The sequence below is a fragment of the Parasteatoda tepidariorum genome, chromosome 10 (genome assembly GCF_043381705.1).
Source record: "Parasteatoda tepidariorum isolate YZ-2023 chromosome 10, CAS_Ptep_4.0, whole genome shotgun sequence".
NCBI lineage: Eukaryota > Metazoa > Arthropoda > Arachnida > Araneae > Theridiidae > Parasteatoda > Parasteatoda tepidariorum.
Genome location: NC_092213.1, coordinates 7,151,545 through 7,163,662, shown reverse-complemented (window position 1 = coordinate 7,163,662; position 12,118 = coordinate 7,151,545). Strand labels below are relative to the sequence as shown.

Here is a 12,118-nt window from a genome sequence, read left to right as displayed (position 1 = left end):
TGATTTGTAATCAGAAATGCCAACTTCGCCTTGTTAATTTTTTTCAGTGGTAGCAAAATATTTTAATATTTAACTTTCAGTTTAGTATATTTAATTAAAAGTAATTTTAACCAAGACTACAAAATTTTATACTTCTCCAATTATATTATGGCGAAGATTTTAAAGTGTTTTTTAAGTTTAACAAAATTCTGCAAATTTTACTGTACAATTAATTCTCAACAACTTTAAAAACTCGTTTGCAGAAAGCGGAGCAGCTGTGCAACAATAAATGCATATCTAATTATAACATTGATATTGATTAGAATTCTACAGTAAGTAAAGTTAAATTAATTACTAATAAATGTTACGAAGAACACAGTTAAGAAAAAAAATTTCAAACGCCTATAAAAAATTTAAAAAATGTATGAATACCTTTGGCCGATAAAATACGCCTTGAACTGACAACATAGATACAATAGTAAGAATTTCTTCACTGCAACCCAATTGCACTGACATTATAAGCATCTTTGATAAGTTTGGTTCCATTGGAAATTCTGCCATCTAAATACAAATGAAACAAAACTGAAATTTTTCCTAAAGCTTGTGTTCATAATCATAACAAATAGTTAAAAAGCAGTACAAATCTAAATTGAATGGAGAGTGCTGCTCCGCGAAACATTTTTCACACATAACTTTAACAATTAAAGTCATATTTACAATATAAAGAAAACATTTAAATAGAATAACACTTTCCTCTGCAATATATTTTTTCAACACAAACAATTAAAAAGAAAAAAAATTCAACCATTTAATTAATTACAAAATGTTCCAATTGTTAACCTTGGAAGGGTTGGCCATACCCCCATTCTTGTGAAAAATTTTATTTGAACCAATTTTAAAACAGCAAACCATTTTTTTAAAGACATTAAAAGTAAAACATACAGCAAAAGTACTAAATAAATTATTTTTTAATAACTAAAATCTTTAAAAAATCTTTTAGAATGACTACTTGAATTGTTTTATAAATTCATATTCTGAAAATAGAACTAAAATTTTTTTTAAATAAATTTATTTTAATGTGATGAAATTTTCTTCCTTTTATCACGGCATTAAATCAATGCATCAGATGGTTACTTTTGAGGTCATGTTGTCTATTGGCTAAAGTTATAAACAAAAATAATGCTTCTGTTGAAGTTAGAATTATTTTTTCATAATAAATGCCAAAATTAGTTTTTAATTATTTCTAATAATTGAATGTTTACATTGACATTAGCATTTAATAGTAAGAATGTCAAAAGTCTACCTCTTCTCTACATTCAGGGATGAGAGTAGTCAGAAAGTAAAAAAGAGGAAATCCTAGAATATATATATATACACGAAAATTTGACAAAAAAGTGCGATTTTTAAACTTGTAAACCATGTGATTATAAATTCCCGTGATTAATTTTAAAATTGCATGAATATATTAATAAGAATCACATGCATGATTTNTGCATTTATAACATGATTGAATTAAAGTACAGTAAAAAGTAGGCACAGTTCGAAAAAAAAATGCAATTTTAACTTGTCAATTCAGTTGCATTAAACATTGTTTCAATAATGAAAAGTATTAATTTACCCGTCGTCCAAGTCTAGTCAAAAGCCCTTCACTATCCAGAACACTGAGAGAATACAACTGCTGTAAAGCCATAATCAGAGACTGCAAATAAAATAAAAAATTCTAAGTTAATATTTTCCGGAAATTAAAATAAATTGATGGGAACTTTTAGAGAAATTACAAATATAGGTTAATTAAAACGTTTTTTTTAAATTAAAAAAACAAACAAAAACAGGTAATACATAACTGTGTTTCTATTGATATATTTCATTAAGACTACAATGACAATGAATATTATACAGATTACTTAATTACATTTACTTAAAAAAATTTGTACAATCGTACTTTAATTTTTCAAATAATGCATCAGAAGTAGACAATAAACTAAAGATCGCCCATAAATTGTTTGGATTTCCCTTCACTTCCCACATATTTAATAATAATAATAAAACATATTATTAGCATAGCGCAGTGGTCGTAAAAACTACATTTTTTTTCTAGTTAACTACAACTATTTTATTACAGTTGTAGTTAACTAGAACTACTTTTTTTAAAAAAATGAAGCGACTACAAACTACTTTTGAAATGTAATCACTACTTTGCTACTTTTAGAAGACAAACTTAACTGGAGAACTTAATTTTCACCAATATTCAAAATGATTTTGAATAGAAAATTGGCTTGGTAAAATATGAGGAGATATTAAAAAGTTTTAATTCATGTTTACATGAAATAGTTTTTTTATTCTAAAGCACTCTTTACGAATTTGTTCTTTAAACTTCCAAACTCTATGTTTTTCTCAATAGTGACTTAAGAAATGCTAGGAAATTATCAAATACTTGTGATTTAAGAGATCAATGCTTTTTTTAACATCCTCCAAGAAATAAAGTTTAGAACATAAAGAAACAGGTAAGAAGAAGAGATCAATTTTTTTTGTTGAGATCTTTTCTTTTTGTAATTCTATAGATGAATTTCAACCCATAGAAATGATATAAAATGCAAAGTAATCAAGACTTCGATATGAAAATTTTCTAAAAATCAATAATGTGATAAATGCATGTACCACTTGAGGAGGAGCATCCATAAATTCAAATGAGAGCAAATCATTAATCCCCATTGCTTTTAGCTGCAGTATAGTGTATGCAAGATTTGTCCTTTGGATCTCCGGTACTGGAGTGGTCAGCATTTCATCTCTGTATGACCTCTCAGTGTAGAGACGATAACATTTTCCTGGTCCCGTCCTTCCTGCACGGCCTGCTCTTTGCTTAGCTTGAGCCTATAAAATTATTTATAAAATGTCGTTTTTTAATAAAACATTAAAACACATAAATTTTAAACCAAAATTTTTTTTTGCTTTATTTTAACAAAATTTACATGAAAAAAATGAGGATTATAATGAAATTTCATGAAATTAGGAATTTTTAAAAACAGTTGAAGGAAGAAAAAAAATCAGCGTCATAGACTTAGCATATTTAAGACACTTTCTGAAACCCTTATAAAAACTATTAGCAGAATGTCAGCTTTTATAGAAATTTTAAAATTAGCCTAACTCAGGGTGCGTAGCCAAATGACTCAACAAAAAATAAGCACTTTTCAAGTTCTCAAAAAATATTTTTAAGCACTTTAACTGACAATCGACAGTTCTATCTTGTTTTAACCATCATGTGTAAAAAAAAAAAACTTTTGGCATTGTTTTTGACAATTGTCAAAATTCATGAAATTTTGAATAATGTAAAACGAATGGCGTTTTCATATTCAAAATAGTGACCAAAAATTCAAAATAGTAATAATTATACATTTGGATCTTTGTATGTAAAGCTACATAGTGCAAGGAAATTTTTTTAAAAAATAAATTTTGTTTTATCAGTTTTTTGACATTTTATTTTAGCGTTCATAGCATTAGAAATAGAAGGAAAACAACTGTCAAAACACTTTTCAATTGCAACAGTAATCTCTTTCTCTTATGCAAGTGCCAAAAATAAAATTTTCTGAAATTTTCCAGAAAAAAGGAAAATTGATAGTAAGAATGAATTGAATCTATTGAGGAAAATAAAATCGAAAATAGTTTAGTTTATGTAAACATTTAGTAATAATCAGAAAAAATATATTGAACTTAGTTATTCTCAAAACTTTATTTCCTCAATCGGCATTTACTTTACTAATTGCACTCAGATAATCTTAAATGGAAATTAATTTCTAGCAAAGAATTATTATAATTGGAATATTTAAAATGTGTTAATGGCTCTTTTACTCATAAATTCGAAATAAGTTTATAATACAGCATTAGAAGACCTAATATTATTATAAAAACCAAATTATTAACACTAAAATTTCAATAACCAATAATGAAACTTATCATTACTATTATGACAATAAATTCTTTAATAAGAAACATTTCTATTCTAAAATTTAATTAGAAAATTTTTTATTTTAAATAGAACGAGCCATAACAATTAAAAATCTACAAACAAGCTGAGACTCAAAGATAATACAAAAATGGATATCTAAATAAAACAGGTATCATATTTCGAAATAAGAAGTTGTAAAAATGTTAAAATGCTACATCAATAAAAGAAGTGATTAATTTCACTTATAATGATTCATACCCTTGAACATGAGTTTCATAAAAAACAAGTACATAAAAAATGTCAGTGGTAGAGAAGTGAAACTGAAATAAAAACTGAAATTTTGTAGTAGATGAAGAGTATGTCAGTGCATAAAATCTGTTAAAATTATTCCAATATAAAAAAAAAGAAGAAAAAAAAGAAAAAAAGACATACCTGGGATATGGGTATAATAACTAATGACTCCATCCCAGTTTTTGAGTCAAATGATTTCTGCTTTACAAAACCTGGGTCAACTACAAAATAAATTCCATCAATTGTAAGGGATGTTTCAGCAATATTCGTAGCTATTACAACCTGAAATTATCAATATATTAGGTAAACACTCCAGTCATTAAGAATAAAGCTTCCAATCTACATAAGATTGAAAGAAATTTTAAGAAAGAAATTTTTATAAACAGGAAAAAGCAATTAGCATTTGTGATCAAGCATTAATTAAATTTTACAATGCTGAATTCAGTAAGGAATAACTTTCTATCTTAACTAATTTTTTTGCAATAATACTTAATGAAAAAATACTAATTTGAATTAAATTCCTAGTACAAGTTTCTTAACTGAAAGGTGAATTCATCTGCATAATATATTCATAACTATAAATACATTCTGCTTTCTGCATAATGCTTTAAAATATCTGCTTCCTTCTTTTAAGCAACCTTGCATAAAATTAAATTTTCAACTTATAGTGTATCAAAAAATATTGGAAACAAACCCAAAACATAGCATTTAAGATTATAAGCTATTTCATCTGGAATTTAATTTATAAAAATATTTTTGTTTCAATGCTTTTATTTTGTTAAACCAATATCACATGATATTGACATCTAAAATATCTCACAAAATAATTATGACAAAATAAAATAATTAACAAAACAAGACAACCAAGAATCATAAATAGGTTGACAAACAAATAAAAATAGGATGCAGAGCTTTCTAAGAAAAATATAGTTTTTGTTCTGACACCTATTTATATACTTTAAGGTTTTGTTCATTTGTAAATAAATTGGATGAGTATAATTAAATAAGATTCCATTTTGGAAAATGAATACGGTAACTTTCAGGGAATAGAAAAGTTTAAAAACTCAAAACTAGATATAAAAATTAAAAAAATCTTTAGGTCTTTTCAATGATGATCAAACGACAATGAGAAGATTGAGAATACAATACAAATCATAAATTATTAAGTATTTTAAGTGAAAGAACATTACAAGTTAAAAAATAGAGACCTTTCTCAATCCAATAGGAGTGGGTTCAAAAATTCTTGTCTGCATTTCACCAGGCAATGCTGAATAAATGGGAAGTATTAAAAGTTCAGGTGCTTTTGGCCCTAAAGATTTCATTCTTTCGTACAAAACTTCACAAGCTGTGTCAATTTCTTCTTGACCAGTGAGAAAAACCAATATATCACCTAGAAAAGAAAAAGTGCGTATTTGTAAGTAATATACACTTTATCAACCTTAAAAATTCTTTTGGCAATTCATGTTGTTTTGTTTTATTCATATATAGCGAAAATATACCTTATCTTCATTTGGATTTGGCAATATTATTTGAAAAAATACCATACCTTATTTATTTTACCAAAGGACCATAAGTAAAAGCATTAATTAATATTATATCAAAATCTACTTAATAAAAGGTACAATGGTTGCACCACAAATGACAGGAGAATATTATATTTTTATTTTTATATATGTGAACAGAGAGCAAAAAAAAAAAAAAAAAAAAAAAAAAAAAAAAAAAAAAANAAAAAAAAAAAAAAAAAAAAAAATGGACCACCCTGAATAACTTTTGATCTAAGATTGGATTTTCACTTTCTAGGATTAATTTTACTGGTTCGAGGGGATGACTTCACACATGCTAATTATTTTAAGCAGACCATATTTTAAGTTACAAAATCAGACACAAAAATGTACTTTCGCTAAACAAACATACCTTTTTTTTTAACGGATTCGGATTTCTGACTCCCCAAAATATGGAGTGGCACCCACTCGGGAAATATGGTCTAAATAGTTTGGTCAAGAGCAGTGACTCTTAACATTAATTTTACTTTTTGCATATTTCACCATATCTCGAGAATATTTTAAAAGAAGTGAAAAAGTTTTGTACGCAATATAAAATTTGTAATGCAAAAAATTAATTTTAGTAAATATATATTATTGAATATTATTTTATTTAATAACTGTCAAAAAAGTTTTGAATTGTATGGTATGCATTTTTTTATATAATTTTTAAGTAAGTAATTTTTAATGGAGAATCACAAAATTTGAGCAAAATCGGTTGAACAAGTCAAATTTTGAAAAAAATGTACATTTAAAATTTCATTAATAATAATAGCTTAAAATAACGTATGCACCAATTAAATATCGTACTTGAGATTAACCTCTCAAACCTTTAAGATTGAGTCCTGAAATGCAAAGATCCAATCATTAATTCAAAAGTTATTCAAGGTAGTCCATTCATTTATTTTTCTGTGCGCACTGTACGACAGTAATTTTCACAAAGAAATCACTAATTTTATTAAAGAGACAATGAGTTTTTATAGACAAAAAGTACCATTTTTGAAAAAAAACATTTAAATTCTATTAACACAGAAAATTTTATAAAAATCATGCTTTTTTAAAATTAAACATAAAAAAAAGAGCAAAAGCACTTTAAAATTAATCGGTGCTAAAATCCAACAATACAAATACAAGCATACATTTATTTTACCATTTTAAATTTAAAGAAAAGAGAAATGATTTAAATTGTCCCTTATAACTTTTTTTTTAAAAATATTTTGTTCAAGTATTAACATTTCCTACACAAGATTTTTCTTTAAAGTACAACTTTTTAAAGTAGATTTTCGTGTGAGAAATAAAATATATCAGTCAAAATAAAAAAAAAATACAACAGATAAAACTTGCCTGCAGGTTCAGAAAGATGAATCTGCATAACTGTGGTTAAAGAAGCATCTAAATAATCCTTTTCTGGTTCTTTAGCGTATAAAATTTCAACAGGGTAAGTTCGTCCAGGTATTGTGAATATTGGCTAAAATAGAAGAAAAATATAAAAAACTTATAAAATTTTGAAACAACTAAAAATAAGGAAAACAAACTATTTAACGCTTATAGCACAAGAAAAAATATTGAAATCTTTCAAAGAAATACCAACAAATGGTTTATTCCAGAGGAAATACAATAAACTTATTCTAGAAAAATGTCTTTAAATATGAAGTATGATAACTGGGATAAAAATTAATTCAAATAAATTAGTTTTTAAAATAAAATTTTCATGTATAAATAAATATCCAATACCAATAAAAAAAAAATACANATAAGAAAAAATACAACAGATAAAACTTGCCTGCAGGTTCAGAAAGATGAATCTGCATAACTGTGGTTAAAGAAGCATCTAAATAATCCTTTTCTGGTTCTTTAGCGTATAAAATTTCAACAGGGTAAGTTCGTCCAGGTATTGTGAATATTGGCTAAAATAGAAGAAAAATATAAAAAACTTATAAAATTTTGAAACAACTAAAAATAAGGAAAACAAAGTATTTAACGCTTATAGCACAAGAAAAAATATTGAAATATTTTAAAGAAATACCAACAAATGGTTTATTCGAGAGGAAATACAATAAACTCATTCTAGAACAATGTCTTTAAATATGAAGTATGATAACTGGGATAAAAATTTATTCAAATAAATTAGTTTTTAAAATAAAATTTTCAAGTATAAATAAATATCCAATACCAATAATAAAAAAAAAATAATACAAATAAAGGATTCAGATAATATTTCAACAATTACTACTCAAAAATCTAATTTTTAGACAATCACTAATTAAAAATTTTAATTACATTCTTTGGCTACTAATATAGATGAATAGTAACCATTTTGTTAAATGTGTTGTTGTTTTTTTGTTTTTGTTTGTTCAATTGCTTACTAAGGTGGCTGGTTTTCGGGCCATTACAGATTAATTTCTGTGATCCAAATTACAGTGGTTTAAGACTAGAAAAACACTTCTACTTTTAAACACTACTACTTCAAATAATCGTTTTTTATAGTTTTTTGTACATATTTTTCTTAATTTTATCCAAACAAAAATTACATATAAATACATAAAGTTATACCAACCGCTTCAAAGAAATACTGAGAAAACTTTACTGCATCCAAGGTAGCAGATGTAACAATCAGTTTGAGTTCAGGCCTTTGTTTCACAGCCTAAAAAAAGAAGAAAAATTCAAATACACTATAAGTTTAAAAAATGAACGAAAAAAAAAAGAAAATACTGCTAATAGTAAATAATGTAAGATGCAACATAACTTGCATGACCAATATGAATCACAATATAATTAATATATGACCACAATTTAATGAAGAACAATTTAGAAATAACAAAAAAGTAAAGATAAAATTATGCGGATTTGTAGTCATGAATTTTATTAAGTAAAAGAGATAGTTTTCCACAAATTCCTAGAAATATAAGCTTCAAAATATTTACTTGCAATAAGTTTCAATATATTTAACCCTTTGACTGCTCATTGCTCTAAGCTGAATTGCTTCTCACGAGCAGTGCCTTGCTGGCAGTAACGATTGCTGGACCTGAATACTTTTTGCTACAATATGAACAAGAAAAATGAATAGTTTAATTGCGTATGGTAAATCTCAAAACAAGTGTCAACGCATAACCAGATGTCGCATTTTGTACATTCCTAGGGAGCATCACCTTTTCTTCATGTTTCCTTTGGACAATACATTTTCTTCTTCTTAAGTTGCCAACTTCATCTAATTTCTTTAACTTCTGAATCAGAATATCTTGGTGCGTTATCATTAGGCCACCATCATTATTTATTGATAGCATTATAATCTTCATTGAACCACAAGGTTTCATAGATTTTAAGGTCATATTTAAATTCTTAAAAATTACTACTCATTTTTAGAATATTAACAGCAGCAAACAATATCTCAAAAACCACAAAAGTAATATTACAATAAGTATGCTAACAAAACAATCACACTTTTCAGAACATAACCAAATAAACGAGATTTCATTTTTCTTGTTGCTAAGTAATGAGGTATGATATAAGAATTTCTTAAGTGTTCTAACTAGATGAGAGAAACAATTTCCAAACATACAGATAAGACTAAAAAAAAGTCAAACTTTCGTAAGAGTGTACATTTGTGTCCATAATTTGCACAGATTGTTTGTGCCGAATTCACACATGTCCCCAAAGGCGGAAAATGGTTGAGGGGGCTGCGCCAAAAATGCAATTGGTGCGTGACACCAATTCCCTTTTAATAAGGAGATAGGTTTTTTCCATTTCTTTACTTTATTCTTTTCTGCTCTGCAAGAAATGGAAATAAGCAAATATTTTCCCTCACTCTTTTCACACGTTCATGCTTTTTTAAAAAAATTATTTTAGCAATTAATATTTAAACTTCATTTAAAGAAGAATTAAGAATTCTAATAGATAAAATTATATTTCATATAGAATAAGAGAAGTTTACCTACATTGCTTTTTACTAAATTTAATGAACCTCTATTGTTTTACAAAGAATAGTAGCCTAGTTTAAATAATAAAATATTTAGTCTTTTTGAGAGTGAAAAATACTGCATTTTCTCTCTTAAATCAGAAAGATAAATAGGACCAACGAGGGAAAAAGTATATACTATTTTAAAATTTGCTTATCCAAAAGTCATTTTACATTTTACATCAGACTGGTTGTCATCAATGCCTTACCTTCTTCATAAGTCCAAACAATACATCTGTATAGATTGTTCTTTCATGAGCTTCATCCAGCATCAATACTGAGTAACTTTTCAGGTCCGGATCATTCAGACACTCTTTCAAAAGCATACCTTCTGTCATGTATTTAATGACTGTTTCAGAACTCGTGCAATCTTCAAAACGGATGTAATAGCCTACCTATAAAAATAAAATGCTGTTTTGTATTTGGAAAGAGGTTTAAAAAACGTCAATTGAAGGGCTTTAAAATTAGATTAGGATAGAATCTAGTTACAAGCACAACAAACTAAATTTTTTTTACATCAGTCTAATTGAAAAACATTACTGGTTAATGAAAGTTTTTGAAAATTTCCCAAATTGAAGAAAAATAATAAAATTTAAAATGTCATTTTAAGGTTTTTTTTTTGCCATTTCAATTCTATTCTCTTTATTAAAATCAAACAGAATAATTAATTTTAATAAACTTAAAAAGACTAAATAATCAGTAAATGTTTGAATTTTCTTCCTACACACGTACCTCTTGGCCTAATCGGCAACCGAATTCCTCGGCAACTCTCTTTGCAACTGACGAAGTTGCAACTCTTCTAGGTTGAGTGCAACCAATCTTTCCCTTTGCCGTAAAACCAGCTTCTGCCAAATATTGAGTCATCTGGGTAGTTTTTCCAGATCCAGTTTCCCCAATGACAATAAGAATTTGATTTTCTGTAATAGCCTATGAAATTTTAAATGAATGAAATTAAAATACAAGTAATATGCAGACAGTCATTAACATTAAAAGGAATGCAAAGCACATTAATATATTAATTAACACATAAACCAATAAAGCGTAATACCAAGTTTGAAATAAAATGCAAAAGTTATACTGAATTTACTGTAGAAAAAAAAATATAAAACACCTAATATTTAGTTAGTGAACTGATAAATCAATGAGACTTTTGTGATAAATGCACACACATTTAATTTTTATGCATACTTAAAGCTATCATATATTTATCCTTCAAAATTCTTTGGACTTAATTACTTCTCTGTACTTATTAAATATTTTTTACTAAAGCTCAACCTCTTTTTAGAAAATAAGATACGATTTTTTAATACAAAACTCCATTTTTTGCTAAAAAAATTTTTTTTTTCCAGTAATCAACTTTAATTTGACAAATAAAAACATCTACTGAGTTTTGTATAATCAATGTAAAAACGAGTGAAAAATATTTTAAGGGTATAAATTGAAAGTAAAGCTGACCAGGCTGCATAGCTAAATTTTTCACCAAAAAGTAAGCACCTTTTAAGCATTTAAAAATATACTTTAAAGCACTATTTTTTAAAAAAAATATCATAATTAAGATATGTGCACTAATAAAATTTTCTCTTCATATTGTTGAAAGTTCATATACATACATTAAGAAAAAGTAAAATAATTTTCTAAGACTTTAGAGGATCTAAGACTTTAGAGGATAAAATAACCGAATTCTGAAAGAGAACTCTTTTTCTTGATTATGTTAGCTATCACAAAAACAATTTATGCACATTTTTAAATATATTCCATATTGAGTGGTTGAGTCTATTTTTTAAATTACTTAATTTAATTACGTAAAAAAAAAATTTATTTTGATTCAAAATTATGAGCATAGTTGCACATGCAAGAATTCTTCCCACCAAATCTAGCTCAGTATACACATATGCGTATGCGGGCCTGCAAGTATTTCATCAAACATGTATAATTAATTGCCCTTTCATACGTTACAGACTGGCAGTACACTAAAATGGATTGTGGTTGAATGAAATGTGAAAACATTGAATGAAATGATGTTAAAACCTTGCTTTTTGTATAATTCATGGTGAAAAACGACACGGTAAAGAAAAAATATTGCATTTCAGAAAAGGGAAACAAAGGACTTTTTAAAAACATTCCACAAAAAAAGCACCTTTAAGGGCTTTTAAAAACGAAAATAAATAATTTTAAGGGCTTTTGAAAAACGAAAATAAGCACCTTTAAAAAACGCAACGTACCCTAACTGACTAAATAAATATTTATTTATTGTAGAATTAAAATTTTAGATCATTTTCAAAAAGATATTTTTATGCAAAAAAAAGTTAAATCATAACCTAAGAGATGTGGTGGCTCACATGATAGAGTATTTGCTTTTCAATGAGGTGAACCAGGTTTGAATTAAAGTGATGGCTGGTCGATACGGAT

At 26.4% G+C, this 12,118-nt stretch overlaps 1 protein-coding gene across 1 annotated transcript in view; it reads right to left on the bottom strand.

Moving 5' to 3' along the window:
- The window catches only part of LOC107443708 (ATP-dependent RNA helicase DHX8), a 28,927-nt gene that overhangs the window by 4,716 nt on the left and 12,093 nt on the right, over positions 1–12,118 (bottom strand). Inside the window, exons 8-16 of the mRNA XM_043052099.2 lie at positions 10,442–10,636; positions 9,919–10,104; positions 8,312–8,398; positions 7,538–7,661; positions 5,422–5,603; positions 4,355–4,495; positions 2,638–2,850; positions 1,598–1,678; positions 412–540 (exon numbers count right to left, since the gene is read on the bottom strand). Of these exons, the coding sequence (XP_042908033.1) occupies positions 412–540; positions 1,598–1,678; positions 2,638–2,850; positions 4,355–4,495; positions 5,422–5,603; positions 7,538–7,661; positions 8,312–8,398; positions 9,919–10,104; positions 10,442–10,636 (1,338 nt within the window). The remainder of the gene's footprint in view (positions 1–411; positions 541–1,597; positions 1,679–2,637; positions 2,851–4,354; positions 4,496–5,421; positions 5,604–7,537; positions 7,662–8,311; positions 8,399–9,918; positions 10,105–10,441; positions 10,637–12,118) is intronic.